The sequence below is a fragment of the Copadichromis virginalis genome, linkage group LG5 (assembly GCF_057382275.1).
Source record: "Copadichromis virginalis isolate Kocher_CV1m ecotype Utaka linkage group LG5, C_Virginalis_male_GT1.1, whole genome shotgun sequence".
NCBI classification, from domain to species: Eukaryota; Metazoa; Chordata; class Actinopteri; order Cichliformes; family Cichlidae; genus Copadichromis; species Copadichromis virginalis.
Genome location: NC_140622.1, coordinates 30751674 through 30769900, shown reverse-complemented (window position 1 = coordinate 30769900; position 18227 = coordinate 30751674). Strand labels below are relative to the sequence as shown.

Genomic DNA, 18227 nt, shown 5'->3' with positions numbered 1-18227 from the left:
TTGTAAAACACGGCAACTGGCCAGCGCCGTGTTCCTCTGCAGACAGTGTACTCCCGAACCATCTGGTCCATCACATCCATGCCACACTTTGTTTTGTTGTAAAGGGTGACAGTGTTTGGCTTCCTTTTGGTAGTGTTGGGAAGCTGGTAGTGTTGGGAAGAAGGCAAGAAAAGAACAGTTGCTTTGGACACAACCCTCCACACCTAGCCCTGGAAAAAGAGCCATGTGTCAGGTCAAACACAAATGCAAGAACAATCATGCCACTGTGCGATGTGTTCACTGCTACAGATTAGAGATGGACCGATCCGATATTACGTATCGGTATCGGTCCGATACTGACCTAAATTACTGGATCGGATATCGGAGAAAAATAAAAAATGTAATCGATCCATTAAATATCACGAAAGCACCTCACAAAACTTGCAACACGCCGTAACTCACCTCAGAACGTTAGCACGTCGGAGCAGTATGCATCACGTGATAGAGCGGCTGTGGCATGCGGGACCTGTGGTGGTCTGGATAGCATGTGGAGCTTCGCTAGCAACCCGGCATTTCATCTCCGACAAAGTTATCCCAAGAGAAGTAAAGCAAGTTTGTAAGTCCATCTCTGAATGTTTGTAAAGCATTCCTGCGTTAAGCTTAACAAGCGACTGCCTCTTCTTGCTGCTACTTCGATCATGAAACTGCTTAACGATCAGCTGATCGGCTTTTCTGTCTTGAGTCCGTGTCTCTAGTTTGCTTTTGGCCCACTTTGCACCAGAAAGAGGAAACCAGCGGCTGAACAACAGCAGCACGTTTAAGCTTGATCAGCTGTTGTTAGAATTTATTTAATATTACTTTCTACACCAGGATCTTTTTCTACGTAGCTGACGCTGGTAACTGTGCAGGGGCAGATCTAGCAAAGTTTAGCCAGGGGGGCCGATAGGGCATTAACAGGGAAAAGGGGGCACAAAGACATACTTTTCTTTCTTATTCTCATTTAAAATGTCGAGCTTTTAATAAATAATTATCTGACACCCAAAGTTTTAATTTGATGCAAAATGAATAGAAGTCCATTACTGTATATAGTGACTATTAAGTCTAATATATATACCCTAGTAAGCTATAGTACTTTTTCCTTTGGGAAGGTACCATCTGTGCAGTCTGCAATTTTGTTGAAGAAAGCTGTTGAATCTATTTAATATTTCTTGAAAAATAATTGATTTCTGTGCATTTTTTTTCACACTGCATCAAATTAAGGTTGATTACGTCGATTAAGCATCATGATGTGGAGCGTGAGGGGTGGGTCCCTATTTTTTATTTATTTATTTTTGTTGTTGCTGGGAGTTGGAACCCTATTAGTTAGGTTGCTTAATATTTATGCTAAGTACTCTTTAAAATACCAGAATAGGGAGGATGGTGTAGGTTTAAGTTTATTAGATTGATCAGTATTGCTGAACTATGAAATATATTTTTTTGCATACAGGTATAACAGAATAGCTTTAGTGTAGTTGTTGTTTTAAACTTGAGTATGAACTTATACAAAATGCAGCAAGATATTTAAAAAACAGTTTTGTTGATTAAAAAACACTATATCGGATTCATATCGGTATCGGCAGATATCCAAATTTATGATATCGGTATCGGTATCGGACATAAAAAAGTGGTATCGTGCCATCTCTACTACAGATACACATGTGGTAAATGCAGACTACAGATACCATGGCAGTGCCAGGATTGTGAGTGATTGCTGAAAATGTTGAAATGTACTCACTCACTTTTTATTATTATTTGTAAATATGTGTACAAATGGTTTTTTGTACTGTTTTTATCAATAAATCTCAGCAACAAAGGACATACACCCATGTGTGTTGATTTCTCTCTAAGATGGCAAACTGAAACACTCCAAGTTTCCTTGTGGCTCAGGAAACTAACCACTCCAAGTTGGTGACTTTTGGAGATTTATTTCCCTGGATGATTGAGAATGCATCAAGACGAACACAAAAGGAAGTTCACAGCTTTTAGCAGCTCCCCCACCCCCTCATTCACACACCCCCACTCCCCTCCAGAATTCTCAGGTAACAACCTAATTTACATATGAATGACTAGCCAATTTAGCTTCCACTTGGCTGAAGCTAAAGCCTAGCTAAACACCTACCAGCCATTTGGCTGGAAGGCAGGTTTTAAAGGTAGAAAAGCCAAATGGCTGCTCTCGGGGGACTCTAGATATAAGAGGTGACAGTGTCCGTAAACTCCTCCAAGCAGCCCTCAATGTGTCCCAGTCTGTAGATTCGTGCAAAGCTCCTCCACAGTCATACTAACAAATTTATGTAAAACGTTTTATAAAAAAGTTAATTCAGGAAGGCATACACAGTAATTGTACTGGCTGTGGTGAAGAGGGAGTTGAGACAATAGGCAGAAGAATACAATTTATCAGTAAGTAAACAGCATTACTATTGTCCAGATGTATGAGGGTTGCTATTGTGGTATCCTGTCAACCTGTTTGCCTTGTATGCAAACTGGTATTGTATGGAATGACAGCCTTGATGTGTTTAATACTTTTTCCTTTTTCCCTGTGTCATTTCTCATTGTTACACATAATTTATGGGCTTCTATGGTTTGATTTCTTTGCATATATGGATTCCATAAATTGTCTAAAGAGCTTGAAAAGCATCTGGACCTCTTTAAGTTTCTTGAAGACGTTTCACCTCTCATCCAAGAAGTTTCTTCAATTCCAAGAGCAATTGGTGGAGAGTCCCAGAGCGTCCCTAAGAGGGTCGTGGACCTCTGTTGATCCTCTGCCTAAACTAACGCCAAAGTGTGAAAACGGATGTGGGCACAATCAGACAAGGTTTCAGGTGAACCCATTGTGAGCCCTTGCCCCACCCTATTATATGTGACTTACTGGGATCAAATGACCCCAGGCGTGAGTAGGCATTAAGGTGTCTGGGAAGGGATTTCACAACTGGATTATAGATGGCAGACAGTTGGTGTCATAAGCCACCATCTCTGTTCAAGGATGGTTGTTCACAGTGGACATAGATTCTTTCACTCCTTTTTTTTTAAACCAACAGTCTTCTTGGTCCAAAATGTGAATATTTGCTCACTCTTTCGAGGATGCCATTGTCCTTTTGATGCAGATGTACACCTGAGTCTTGACCTATCGAGATCGCTTTTCTATGTTGTGCCATGCATTTATGAAGTGTTTGGTCTAACCAATGTAGACGTCTAAGCATTACTTGCTGCACTGTACAGCATAAACTAAGCTGTTAAGTTTGTGAGAGTTTTGTCTTTAGGATGATCCAGTTTTTTGTCTATGGTTGGGTCTGAGGTACAATGGGATGTCATGCTTGGAAAAGACTCTCCTGAGTTTCTCTGATAAACCTACTACACAAGGGATGACAATTGTTCCGTTTGTCCTTCGGATTCTTCCCAGTTGGTGTCTGACCTTCTTTTCTGTGTTTCTTTGCTGATTTGATGAAGAGTACAAAATTTGTTAATAGAATCTGGTGTGAATTTTTCATCAATAGCAACTTTAAAAATGTGTTTACTTAGAAAATGGGTGACATGTTCAGTCCTAAACTTCATTTAAAACCCAATGAAAGTGCAATTGAGCATTGGGTATTTTTTTCTGATTTTGGTATTGAGTATAAAATATGGACATAGTTACTACGATGAGTTTAAGATGAGCAATTTGAGTGTTTCAATCCTGCATTATTTCAAATGGTGAAGGGAAGCAGCTGTATGGTGTAAACCAACCCAACTGTTCAGGTTGGGTAGTTAAAAATTTGCAACCAGCCACACTCAGTCCAACAGCCTGTGATTGCTGACATTCTTACTGTGTTTGCAGCACGAATACGTCAATCAACTACTAACCCTAATGCTCAGATAATCTTTGACCCAAGGAAGGAAAGTAAACAAAGATGGGTGTGGCTGAAATATTCCAGTTGAGACTTTAAGGCACAATGTCACAAAACAATGGGGTACATCACTGAGGACAAAAGTAACTTGGATCATTTTCCTTTCAAACGGTCAAAACCTGAATTTACATATTTGAATAGAGCAAGCTTTTCATATCTCATTAACCTATATAAGCGAAAATTTTCTTCAAACAAATCTTTAGTTTAAAAGGTGTTTTGATTAGGTGGCTTGTTTATTTAGATGGAAGAACAAATTCTGTCTGTTAGTTTTTGATAAGATTATGTGGTTTTTTTCTTTTTTGTTTTTTTAAACAGTGTTATCTTCGGTCTGTTTTAAAAACAGTAGGAGTCCATTGATCACTTTACCTGCTGTTTCAAAGCAGCTCACAGCATTGAAATCTGTGATTGTTCCCGAGGAGTGGAGACTTCATCCTCTGGGAGTCTGAGAAATCGGATGCTACTCCACGTGTAAGCCCCCATGGAGTTCATGCTTTGTGCTTTCTGTTGGGCCCTGAAAAAGGTAAAATCCCACCCATATGCCTTATTGATCAGCTCCTTTTTAAAAAAGAAAAATCTTTTATGGTTTTACTAATTTTCCTGTGGGTGTGTGTAGTTACATTGGCCAAGTTTAATATGAGCATAGACCAAAGTTTAATTAATGAGGTCAGTGTTCATTATATTGCCAAAAGTATTCCCTAATATAAACTTGAGTGACATTCCATTCTTAATCCATGGAGTTTAATATAATGTCAGTCCACCCTTTGCAGCTATAACAACTTCAACTCTCCAGTGAAGGCTTTCCATTTCGTGGCTCAGTTTGTAAAAGGTTTAGGGGTGCGTTTATGTGTTCATGGGTTTTTGTGACCATTCTTCCAGAAGTACATTTGTGAGGTCAGACACTGATGCTGTATGAGAAGGCCTGTCTCGCAGTTTCTGCTCTAATTCATCCCAAAGGTCTGGTGAGGTCAGGAAAGTTCTTCCACACCAAACTCACTCATCCTTATCTTTATGGGCCTTGCTTTGTGCACTGGTGCGCTGTCATGTTGGAACTGGAAGGGGCTGTCCCCAAACTGGGAGCATGAAATTGTCCAAAATGTCTCGGTATGCTCAAGCATTAAGAATTCCTTTCACTTTACTACTACTGTAAAACAACCCCATACCATAAATTCACTCCACTAAACTTTACATTAGGACAATATAGTTAACAAGTACTTTTCTCCTGCCAACTGCCAAACCCAGATGGAAAAACATGATTTGTCATTCCAGATAACACATTTCCTCTGCTGTACAATCTAAAGCGCTCTACAGACTGGGTTAGACCTCTTGATCTAATCTGAAGGCCACATGAAGTTGATCCACTCTGTGGTTTTACATGGCCTACCATTTCGTGGCTAAATTGCTTTATTCTCAATCACTTCCACTTTGTTCTTACACCACTATTGGTTGACAGTGGAGCATTTAGTAGTGAGGACATTTCACAACTGGACATGCTGCACAGGTGGCAGCCTATCTCAGTACCATGCTGAAATTCATTGAGCTCTTGAGAGCAACCCATTCTTTCACAGATGTTTGCAGATGTACTCTGCATACTAGATGCTTGATACACTTGTGCTGATGGAAGTGGTTGGAACACTTGAATTTAATGATTTGGATGCATGAGCGAATATTTTTGCCAAGGTACTGTACATTTAACCTTAATAATCATATCTATTCTTGCTTGCAAGAGATGGTCAAACTGGATCCCAATGGTACATGAAAACAATGTCAACATCCATCCATCTATAAACCATCCATCTTATTTCGATTATCGGGCCAAGTCGTGGGGGCAGCAGCCTAAGCAGAGATCCCCAGACCTCCCTCTCCCCAGCCACCTCCAGCTTGTCCAGGGGAACACCAAGGCGTTCCTAAGCTAGCCGAGACATACAATCTTTCTAGTGTGTCCTGGGTCTACACTGGGACCTCCTCTTGGTGGGACATGCCCGGAACACCTCACTCAGGTGGCAGCCAGAAGGCATCATTATCAAATGGTCAAACCACCTCAACTGGCTCCTTTCAATGTGGAATAGCAGAGGCTCTAATTCTGAGCCCCACCCAGATGGGCAAACTTCTCATCCTATATCTCTAAGGGAGAGGCCAGCCACCCCTCGGAGGAAGCTCATTTCTGCTGCTTGTATCCACAATCTCATTCTTTCGGTCACTACCCATAGCTCGTGACCATAGGTGAGGGTAGGAACGTAGATCAACCAGTGAACTGAGAGCTTCACTTTTACACTCAGCTCTATCTTCACCACGACAGACCGGTACAGCGTCTGCATCATTGCAGCCATTGCAGCTGCAACACCAATCTGTCTGTTGATCTCCTGCTCCCTCAGTCACTCATGAAACAGACCCTGAGATACCTAAATTCCTCCACTTGGGGCAGGAATTAGTCCTTGACCGGAGTGGGCACTCCACCGTTTTCTGGCTGGGGACCATGGACTCAGATTTGGAGGTGCTGATTCTCATTCCTACCGTTTCACACTCAGCTGCAAACCGCTCTAGTGTGAGCTGGAGGCCATCACCCGATGAATCCTGATATGAAGCTTTTCTCACATCATCTGAGAAAAGCAGAGATGAGATTTTGAGATCACCCAAGACTGAGCCAAGTGGCGCAAGAAATTCTGTCTATAAGAATTACAAACAGAATTGGTGACAAAGGGCAGCCCTGGTGGAGCCCATCCGCATTGGTTGTTTAAGGATCAAATGGTCCGTAGCAATGGGTAAAACACCCCATACTCCCAAAGCACCTCCCACAGGACACTCTGAGGGACACGGTCAAAAGCCTTCTCTAAATCCACAAAACACATATAGACTGGTTGGGCAAACTTCCATGCATCCTCAAGTATCCTTGAGAAGATAAAGAGCTGGTCCAGTGTTCCAGAACCAAGACAAAACTGCATTGTTCCTCCTGTATCAGAGGTTCGACTAACAGATGGACACTCCTTTCCAGCACCCTGGTATAGACTTTCCCAGGGAGGCTGAGGAGTGTGATCCCCCTATAGTTGGAACACACCCTCCGGCCCCTTTTCTTAAAGATGGGAATCACCACCCCGGTCTACCAGTCCAGAGGTACCGCCCCTGATCTCCACACAACATTGTAGAGATGTGTCAACCAAAACAGCCCTATAACAGCAGTGTCAGCATGGCCCCTCCCAAGAACCCTCAATTTCTACATGTATTTAAAATTAAGAGGTGGTCAACAGCACCAGAGATGAGGTTGAATAAACAGACCATCCTCTGGACGCCGTTTAGTATGCTCACCCCAAGACCCTATATGTATCCCTGTACACGCAGAGCTTGGTCCATATTGCCATTAATGACCGACCCATTTCCGGTGGGTGTTTTACTCCACCATGGTTGTCCTTTGTCACCAGTTCTGCTCAGAATATTTATGGAAATTTTCCAGATGTAGCCAGATTGCAGAAATTTTTTTTTGCTTTGGTGGCCTCATGGTGTTGTGTTTGCTTTTTGCAATGATCTGTTTCTGTTGGCTTCAGGTGGTGACAACAATTTTGAGGCAGAATTTCAAGCGGTGGGAAAGAAAATTGGCACCTCCAATTCAAGGCCATTATTATTGGCCAGAAAAGGTGAAGAGCCCACTTGAGATCAGGGAGGCGCTGCTTCCCCAGATGACGAGTTCTGAGTATTTGGAGGTTTTGATTATGAATGAAGGAAAAGTGAAGCAGGAGACTGAGCTATCACTTTTACAACAGTTCTGTACAGAATTTTCTTTACTCTGACGCTGCATTAATGTTTAGGTGAAGCTGTCGATTTACCAGCCAGTCAGTATTTCCACCTTCCTCCTATCCTGACTGCAAGTTCTAGTTACTGACCAAATGAATGAGATAGCATAAATTACTTTCCTCTAAAAATCTACCTGGCTCTTAATTAGAGATAGTGTAAGGAGCTTGATCATGCTGGAGAGAGATTCCCTCAGCTGGGAAGGCCTCAATATCCTTGAGGTGATGGCTGAGGAGAGCGATGTCTGAGCTTGTCTGCTTAAGACCGCTGCACCCACAACTTGACCCCACATAAGCAGCAGAAAAATGGAAAAATTCATAGAAACACATGGATATCGTTAATTAAATGTTGTGGCTCAACCATTAGAGGTTTTGATTTCCCCCCCCTCACAGCAAGATGTTTTAACACCACAGGATTTGAGTTAGGGTTACTAGATAAATATACAGGAAATGTCTGATCATAGGGCACCTGCGTTAGTGGACCTACAGGTGGATAAAAGACTGTACAGATACATTTCAGATCAGTTTTATTGAACAAAAACATTTTTCAAAGTTCATGTAGGAAATACAATATTATACAAGTGTTGCACAAACAAGACTAACAGAAAGCAGATCTAGAAAAGGGCATGAGCAAGACAGACCAATTGCGAGGGGGTACAACAAACCAGACTCCCAGAACAAAAAGTTCACCAGGACAGATGTGGGTAATCTGCAAAGACAGACGCCAGACAGCAGATGTGGTCTCAGTTCAAACAACGTGGGGATGTTTCCAATTCCTCAATCTTACTTTGTAACCTAAATTACATATTGCTAGATCAATCATCAAATTTAATGTGCTCTTTCTGCTACAGATCCCACATAAGAAAACAGCATTTGAACATCAGTGTTTTGGAAATCCAAAGACAGGTATTATTTACTGGGCTGGAGATTAAATTTGTCTATTTTCTTGGGATTGTACAGGCAGACAGTGGAATTTAAGTTACATTTTCTGGATTTAGAGCTTCATTTAATGGTCTTGCGTTCACTAAAAGCTTCAGAAAATCTATGGAGACTGACTTTAAGATCTTTTATGTATATCAAACTGATTTTTTTTTTTTTTTTTTTTTTTTTAAGTTGGCACGCAACAATATTTGTCTAGTGGAATGTGGATTTCTGGAGGGAAATACAGATGTTTGTCACAACTAACATGAAAACAGATTCCTTACTTGCTCACAGTAGAAACCCTTTGGAAAGCACAAAAGGCGGTTTGGCGTGCTCATCCCAACCGGCAGACGAACTATCAGTCCCTCAACAGGAAGTTCCTGCTCTTAAATGCATCAAGTTGACTAAGAAGACGAGAAACTATGTTGCGCTAATCTTTTTGTTCAGCACCACCTTTGGAAGATTAGCACCTGTAGAGGAAACCAGTGTGGAGTTAAAAGAAATCAGATTTTCAGATATCTTCTAAATGAAGCAGCGGAAAAGACCATTAAAGACTTCCATGTCAGGAACAGGTGACAGTAAAGCACTGGCACACTGTCAAAGTGCATTTTGTTTAGTCAGAAGGTGGGCGACATCACTCAAATCAAAGCTGGGAAGTTTAAAAAAAAACAAAAAAAAAAACAATTGGGCAAATTCAGCTTAACAAAATACAGAACATGAGTTCTGGTAGTAGATCAAACTTGCTGTAACACTGGACAGGAAACAAACTGCCCTGCCACTCAAGTAAACACATTCCACCACAAATGTCTCCAACTCAGTCAAACAAATGTGTTCCATCAGGACTCCTCTCTGTTTTCTGCCTGTTAGGTACTGGAAAACAGGAAACTGGAGCAGCAGCTGATCCTGAGTACATGCATTGGATATTTTTTCTTTTTTTCCCCCTCATGTGAAATAGTTTTAACTCATGGGTATAAACCAGAGCCACGCACTAAGTAGAGGAAATGAAATTATTAATTAAAAATTATAAATCAAGTTGTATAACCTGGGTTTTAAATTTAGAAAACATGAGAAAATATTGAGATTTAAGCTTGAATTTTTTTACTATCAGAAATCTGTGTGGAATTATTATGCTTTTTCTCATTTGCTATAATAGGTTTACACCATTACATGATCAATTTAACCAAACATTTAAAAAATAAAAATAAAAAAATATCCCTTTAATCCCAGTGCACCAAGATGACTCCACTCTTGGCTTTGTGTGATGTAAGTGAGAGAGGATGTCCTTATAAGGCCATCTCCAACCCAGCTTTGGCTGGCTTTATCACAGTAAGTTAGATGTAAGTGGGTACTAGTTTTGCCAACTATGTGAAGGGCAGCCAATCAGAAGAAAGATGGCTTACAAACCATCTAGGTAAACTGGATGGTTTCAGATAGTGCACAAATGCTCAGTGTAATAAATAACTCAATTATTTTTATTATTTTGAACTGTGAACCATGCAAAGTTAGAATAAACTTTGAAGCTGGATATCACCATAACTGGTACCTTCAAAAAGACTGATAACAAGACCTGAGAACTCTTCCATACTCATTTTCTTCAACCAATTCATATTTTGTCATTTTAAGACAAAGATTATTTAATGGTCATTTTATTTTTGTTTACTGATTCTCTAAACCTAAGGAACACTTTGTGATGGTCTCTAGTTTTAAATGTTTGGTTCAATGCTGTACTCATGCACAGAACACCGTCCTGATTTCCAGCAGAAACAAAAACTTCACAGAAGGAAGACACAATTCCCCTCCTTTAATTTAGTTTATTTATAGAAATTAAACAGCGGTGGTTATCTCAGCACTAGCTTCACTTTTTTCCTTCTTTCCAGTGGTGTTGCAGAGTGACATAGCAAGTTGGAAACAAAAAAGAAAGACGAAACAACCTTTATATTTAAATTAAAAAAAAAAAAAAAAAAAAATGGCGCTCTACTTCAAATGAGTTTAAATACTCTACACCGTTAAAGGTGCTGATTCTGGTACAAGCTCACTTATGTCCCAAACAACTCAAAGCAAAGAAGGATGTTTGCTTGAAGTGTTGCGTAGCATAAACAAACATCAACAGTGAAAATGTACCAGCATTTGGCCAATAGTCATTTCCCAGCCTGCTAGGAAAATACCACCTAACTTCAAATGCCTTTAAATCCCAGATGTCTCCATCAGGAACCAGCAGTTCCACAAACAGATCAACATCTTGTCAATCTTCAACACCGGATACCTCCCGGTGGAGGCTACTGTAAAACACTAAAATCTGCTAAAAGAAACAGGAATTGTCACTTGTTCTGGTATCTGAAGCCTCTCAGCACATGGTTGAGAGGTTGGATCTGAATCACTGGGGAAAGGTTGACCTGTAGTATCTTCTGCGCTTTTCTGCAGGCCTCTTCCACAGACCGAGAGTCATCTACCTTTATCACTTTCCCTCTAAAACTTTTCTTGTCCTTCCAACTATTTCTCTGCCGGGTTGGGTTGTTCAGATCCTTGGGGCCATGAACGTCTCTATGGAGACCATTGCTCCTCCAGCCGTTGCTGGTCAGCTCTGTGTCAGTCTGTGGGAATGCCCGACCATTAGCATACAAAACCGGTGCAGAGTCTCCAATTAGAGCACCATCTAGTCGGATAGGGCAGGACAGAGTCTTCTGGCTGAACAAGGCCACAGCTTTGGTGGGTGCCCCGCCACCGTTCTGAGAAGGCTGAGAAGGTATTCCTGAAATCGCTGGCGGGTACTGTTGCTGTAAAAAGCCACTAGAGGCCACCTCAGAGGATGAGTGTGGAGTAGTGTGGATTTGGAGTCTGGCTGTGTGGAAGCCAGATAGACCTTCAATACTGGTCAGTCTGAGGCACGGCTGCATGTCCACATTTGAATTTGCCACAATCCGACTGGGAGTCCTGCTACAAACGATAATGCGATGGTCCACCAATGGTTCTGGAGGGCGAATGCCTTGAATCCTGGGGTTGCTCCTCTCAGAGGTGTTCCAGGATGGGTGAACTTCCCTCTTCTTGGTCAGAGGCCTTCTCCTCCGCCTCTTAGCTGTGGGTTTGACATTCCTGTTTGGTGGTCTCAGCATGTCCTCAGTCAGGGGTTGGCTTGTGCACGACCGGTAGTCATACACATCCTTGCTGCGAAGCACGGTGGGCTTGTGACCCTCCTCACTTAGCTCCTGCAGGAAGGTGACAAGCTCCTCGGTGCTTGAAAGGTCACGGGACATTGGGCTGAGAATCTTCAAAGCATCTAGGAGGACATTATGTCCTGCTGATGAGATCCGGGACCAGGAATGAACAGCCCTCCGCTCTTCATTAGCAAACACCAATGGCCGGCCGACCGTGGAACATTGTGCCTCATAAGCCATGACTTGAATTCTGTCAGGAGAAAAAATTACCACATTTGATCAAAACAAATTGCAGAAAACAATGATTCAAGAATTATAACCGATACAGACAGATCAATGCCTCAAGTCCTACTCCACATCGTTTTTGACCAGAAAATATACGTTAACTTGCCCATCAAACATGTAGAGCTCTCTTTTCTCTGCACAATACTGCCAAAATTAAAATTATGCCCTTGTCTCTGTGTTTCCATTACAATTACATTAAATCCCTATAAATGGTCCGTAAAACTTATTACTGGCACCATTAAAAGATTGAAGATTTAGCTATCATGTAATTTAATGATAAAGCAATGTCAGGCTTTAAAATAAATATTTATACCATACATTTTAGATCTTCAACATCTCGACATCTCCATTTTATTGTGAGAGGTTGATGCTACATATAAACATTATCACTGACAGCAAAAGAGTTTAAAGAAATTTGGGAACTTCTAGTACCACTGAATTAATAATCTAAGTCTGTGTAAATACAATTAGGTCAGTTAGTTTGGACAATGCCAAATTTGGTTTGTTAAATAATTTTGACTTCATTCATCATTTGCAAAACTGATCATATGCTGTCTGATCAGTTTTGCAGCATTTGCCTGATTTTGAGGAGCGAGAACAACCCTGGGCACTTTACAAGTCATCTTGCTGGTTCTCACACCGTTTTTTTTCCCCAGTCTCAAACTGGGGCAAACTGACTACAAGAACTGCAAATGCTGCATCATCTTTATCATCTGTACATTTTTTAGATTCTGTACTGTCCATGCATGGGAAGTCATCTACCATTGTGCTATCTCCTGGGCCTGGATGCTGTGACCTTCGGACTCCTGCAGCTGAGCTCACAGTGAGATGTTTTGATAAGAGGCGCCTGAACATAAAATGTTAACATCAGTATGTACTGCTGCAGCTGCGAACACATGGGCTGGAGACTTTTAATAGGCAGATTAATGCTTGAGGGAGAAGTCAGTTTACTGACAGCAGCAGTGTAATCAGACATCACTATACAGCTGGAACAGCAAATATTGAGAGCTGGCTCGTTATTAGACAATATCAACCTTCAGAGCCACCTTACCACCTTTATACCTCTTCAGATCAAGCCTCGTTATGCACTTTGGAAACCAGGGCATAAAGACAGACAAAAAAAAAAAAAAAAAAAAAAAAAAAAAAAAAACTAATATGAATAAATAAAGGTTTACAATATTTCAAGACATGAAATGGCCAAACAATTTATCTGCAGCACTACATAGCAAAAAGTCAGAAACAACATATTTCTGTGAACACACCCAGTTTGTAGAAATACTGCTATACTTGTACATTGTGTTTTCTGAAAAGAACTAGACACTGCTATTCTATAGCAATGAGACCAAATGGTGTATATGGGTCATGCCATGTAATAGTTTCCACCTGGCTCCTTAAACTGAGAACTTTAAATGTGTTTATCAGCTGAGGTGGTGTAATTTAATCATTTCAACCAAAAATTATGATACAAGATTAAAAACATGATTTGATATAATTTTATATAAATAAAATTGAATTGAACACTTGTTTAATGAAGAGTGAGTGCTTGAAGTGTTAAAGAAAGTGGTTTCACTTCCCGCTGCCACTAAGACAGGAAATCATTCTTTCTTCATGCAACAGCTCTCAACAGCGCAGTACATTTGTCTAGCAGAGAAACATCTGCTCTCTCATGCTAATGTGCCATTTCAACCCTGAACTGCTACTACACTGCAAAAGTCTTACTTATTCATCACTGAAATAAATATAACAACTGTAGGTTTCTCTTTGAGTTAACTTCAGTAGTTACTTCAGCAATTACTTCCTCCAAACAATTGACGTGCCTTTTAGACCCCATTCCTTTGAGACTGCTCAAAGACGTCGTACTATTAATGCTTCAAGCTTACATATGCTCAACCTCTTTATATTAATCCAGTGCGTACCACAGGCCTTCAAGCTGGCAGTAGATCTCACCATAGTGAAGCTTAAATGATTTCATAGCCTCAGAGTGGACTCCGCTCTGTGCTGTAGGTATTTAAAGATACTTCACCGTTTTGAATGATATTGATCTAATGATCTCAAATAAGTCCTTTTTTTTCTCCTTTTTTAAAATACATAAGGCAAATTAAATTCCACACTGGTCTTCACCGGGATCAACGTAACACTTCCCTTTGGCAGTGTTATCAGAAGGCATGGCATATATTTTATTACTATGCAGACGACTTGCAGCTTTATCTATCCATGAACCCAGACGACACACACCAATTAGTTAAACTCCCAGTATGTTGTTAAAACATAAAAACCTGGATGACTTATAAATTTTTAATGCAAGTTATTTTTTTAAATTCACAAAAAACTTAAGTCATTATTCTTGGCCAAAAATGTTTGTGTCCGATTCTTATTCTGGATGGTATTACCTTGGCCAGCAGTAAGAGTACTGAGAGGGACCATCAAGCGATAATATTTCTCCGATACAGACGTCTCTTTATTGGCTCCCTGTTAAATCCATAATAGAATCAAGAAATCCTTAACTCATCCAAGGTCTTGAATAATCAGGTCCCATCTTATCTTAAAGTCCTCATAGTATCATATCACCCCAAGAGAGCACTTCTTTCAGTGGGAGTCACTTTGTCTTCAGTCAAGTTACTAGAATGAAGAAGTTAGTTGGATGAGAGACGAAATGCTTCTCCACTGAAAACACTACATCCAGATGAACAGATTCAACTTTTTTTTTTTTTTTAAATATATCCTTACCTGGATGATTGAGCAAGCATGAAGACATTAGGCTTAAAACTTCCCCTTTCCATAAAGCATGTAGTTAGCACTGGTTCAGGTAACTCTGAATTCTCCCCCAATGACACTGCAAAGCCTAGGCTACTGGCTGTCCTGTGACTCTCCATTTTTTAATTAGTTATTATTCATCTCCAATTCTCTTCTACAATTTGTCTTTTGTCCTTCTTTCTTTGTTAGGTAGATAAAATAGAAGAATAGGATTTAAAATTCAAAATAATTATCACGATAATTCAAAATACTGTTTGGGCTTCTTTTGTAGGTATACAGTGGAAGTAACACAAATTATGTCGCTTTTATCGGCACCTAGTAATTAAAACCTTAAAGAACACAGCTAAAGGCTGTCAGCCTCTGTAACCATTTGCTTCCAAGTGACTAAATTTATACCCACATTCCAGAAGTGTGTGATTTACCATCAGCTTGAGAGCAATTTTATGTGTTTTGGTACTGCAAACTGTGGTCTAACAAGGCTACTGGAATAGTGACTGCTGCATGCTGAAACACCAGCCCATTTTCTTTCTTTAATAGTCAGCTCTACAGCTCTGACTTGCCACTGCTTGCTACATGGTAGTTACTCATCTAGGTTAAACACATGAGACCATGTTTCACTGAAACAAGTCCTACCAAATTGCCAACTGTGTTTATCAACCTCACCTTAAGGCAAGGCAAGGCAAGTTTATTTGTATAGCACAATTCAACAACAAGGTGATTCAAAGTGCTTTACAGAGACATTAGAAACAAGAACAAATAAAAAGCATGATTTAAAATTGATTAAAACAAGCAAATAAACTAACTAACTAATTAACAAACAAACAAACAAACAAACAAACAAACAAAACAGTATATAAAATCAAAACAGATAAAATCAGAACAGTAGATAAAATCAGTAGTTAAATGTAAGTTTTGAAATTTAAGCTTAAAGTGTGGATTTGGTGCTTTATTCAAATGCAGCTGAGAACAGGTGAGTCTTCAACCTGGATTTAAATAAACTGAGTGTTTCAGCTGATCTGAGGCTTTCTGGGAGTTTGTTCCAGATATAAGGAGCATAAAAGCTGAATGCAGCTTCTCCGTGTCTGGTTCTGACTCTGGGAACTGATAAAAGACCGGATCCAGATGACCTGAGGGATCTGGATGGTTCATACTGGGTCAGGAGGTCATTGATGTATTTTGGTCCTAAACCATTCAGAGCTTTATAGGCCAGCATCAGAACTTTAAAGTCTATCCTCTGACGGACAGGCAGCCAGTGTAAGGACCTCAGAGCTGGACTGATGTGGTCCACTTTTTTGGTCTTAGTGAGGACTCGAGCAGCAGAGTTCTGAATGAGCTGTAGTTGTCTGACTGATTTTTTAGGTAGACCTGTAAAGATGCTGTTACAGTAATCAAGCCTACTAAAGATGAATGCATGGACTAGTTTTTCCAGGTCCTGTTGAGACATCAGATCTTTTATCCTTGATATATTCTTGAGGTGATAGTAAGCTGACTTTGTTATTGTCTTAATGTGTTTTTCTAAGTTTAGGTCTGCATCCATCACTACACCCAAATTTCTCGCCTGGTTTGTGGTTTTTAGATGTATAGATTGAAGTTCTCTGGTGACCTGTAATCGTTTTTCTTTGGCGCCAAAGACTATTACCTCAGTTTTGTTTTTGTTTAGCTGGAGAAAATTGTGGCACAACCAGTCATTGATTTCCTCAATGCATTTACCAAGAGCCTGTACAGGGCCTCGGTCTCCTGGTGACATTGTGATATATATTTGTGTGTCATCTGCATAGCTGTGATAGTTTATTTTGTTGTTGTTTATAATCTGTGCCAGTGGGAGCATGTAGATGTTAAACAGAAGGGGTCCCAAGATGGAACCTTGGGGAACTCCACATGTGATACTTGTCTGCTCAGATGTGAAGTTACCTATTGATACAAAGTATTTCCTGTTTTCTACGTATGTTTTGAACCAGTTTAGTACAGTTCCTGAAAGACCTGTCCAGTTCTCCAGTCGTTTGAGTAATATGTTGTGGTCAACTGTATCAAATGCTGCACTGAGATCCAGTAAAACTAGGACTGACATTTTTCCACTGTCTGTATTCAGACATATGTCATTAAACACTTTGGTCAGAGCGGTTTCAGTGCTGTGGTTCTGTCTAAAACCTGACTGGAAGGCATCGTAGCAATTATTCTGTTTTAAGAAGTAACTGAGCTGTTGAGAAACTGCTTTTTCAATGATCTTACTTAAAAACGGGAGATTTGAGATCGGCCTGTAGTTGTTCATTTGTGTCTTGTCAAGATTGTCCATTTTCAGTATAGGTTTGATTACAGCAGTTTTTAGTGATTCTGGAAACACACCTGATAATAAAGAAAAGTTGACGATCTGTAACAGGTCTGACTCTAAAGTCTTTGAGACCTTTTTGAAAAAACTTGTTGGCAGGACATCTAAACAGCAGGAGGAGGAGTTCAGTTTACCTAAGATGTCCTCCAGGTCTTTGCTGTTAATAGGTTGAAACTGTTTCATGGTGTTTAAACAGCTTTTTGGTGGACACAGTACATATCCTGGATCTGCTGTTGATGTACCAATTGCTTGTCTAATTTTTTGGATTTTTTCAGTGAAGAATTTGGCAAAGTCATTGCAGGCCATGGTCGAATGAAGTTCAGCTGCCACTGACACAGGAGGGTTTGTTAGCCTGTCAACTGTAGAAAATAAGACCCGAGCATTATGGCTGTTTTTAGTGATGATGTCAGAGAAGTAGGACCTCCTTGCATTCCTCAGTTGTAAATTATAATTGTGAAGTTTCTCTTTATAAATGTCATAATGAACCTGGAGGTTTGTTTTTCTCCATCTGCGCTCAGCTTTCCTACACTCTCTTTTTTCTTTTTTCACCAGTGTGGAGTTTCTCCATGGAGACTTTTTCCTTCCAGAGATAACCTTCACCTTAATGGGAGCAATAGTGTCCATTACATTTAACATGTTAGCATTGAAGCTATTGACGAGCTCATTGACTGACCCTCTGGGCAGGTCAGGTGTTAATGGGAAGACCTGGTTAAAAATTGCACTACTGTGTTCAGTTATACACCGTTTTGTGATCACTGTTGTTGATATATTTGTGTGGGCTGAGATTTTACTTTCAAAGAAAACACAGTAATGATCAGACAGGCCCACATCAGACACAGTAACCTTTGAAATGCTCAGGCCTTTCGGTCAAGAGTTTTTAGCAGCTGTATAAAGCCCTCTTGTTCCACAGTTGAGATGGGGACCATGTCTTTAACATCAGCTAGTTTTGCTTAAGCTTATCTGTACTTTGATATGCAAACTGTTGCATGCTAACAACACTTTCTAAAAGGTTACTAATAACACTTATAGGTGCAAAAAACACTGGCAATGGAAAATACAGTATTTCTGTTTTTGCTAAATTTTAAACATCTGCAAAGACTTTTTTAAATTT

The 18227-nt window shown here is 40.2% G+C and overlaps 1 protein-coding gene across 3 annotated transcripts in view; it reads right to left on the bottom strand.

The window, feature by feature from the left end:
- Window positions 1-8188: 8188 nt before the first annotated feature.
- ccdc71 (coiled-coil domain containing 71) overlaps window positions 8189-18227 on the bottom strand; it is a 28576-nt gene continuing 18537 nt past the window's right edge. For 2 of the 3 annotated variants that reach the window (XM_085457294.1, XM_085457295.1), the window contains exon 2: window positions 8189-12001. In XM_085457294.1, the coding sequence (XP_085313420.1) occupies window positions 10918-11991 (1074 nt within the window). In that variant the 5' untranslated portion in view covers window positions 11992-12001 and the 3' untranslated portion in view covers window positions 8189-10917. Of the gene's footprint in view, window positions 12002-12798; window positions 12884-18227 lie in introns of all 3 variants that reach the window. The other variant, XM_085457296.1, reaches the window with a different exon arrangement.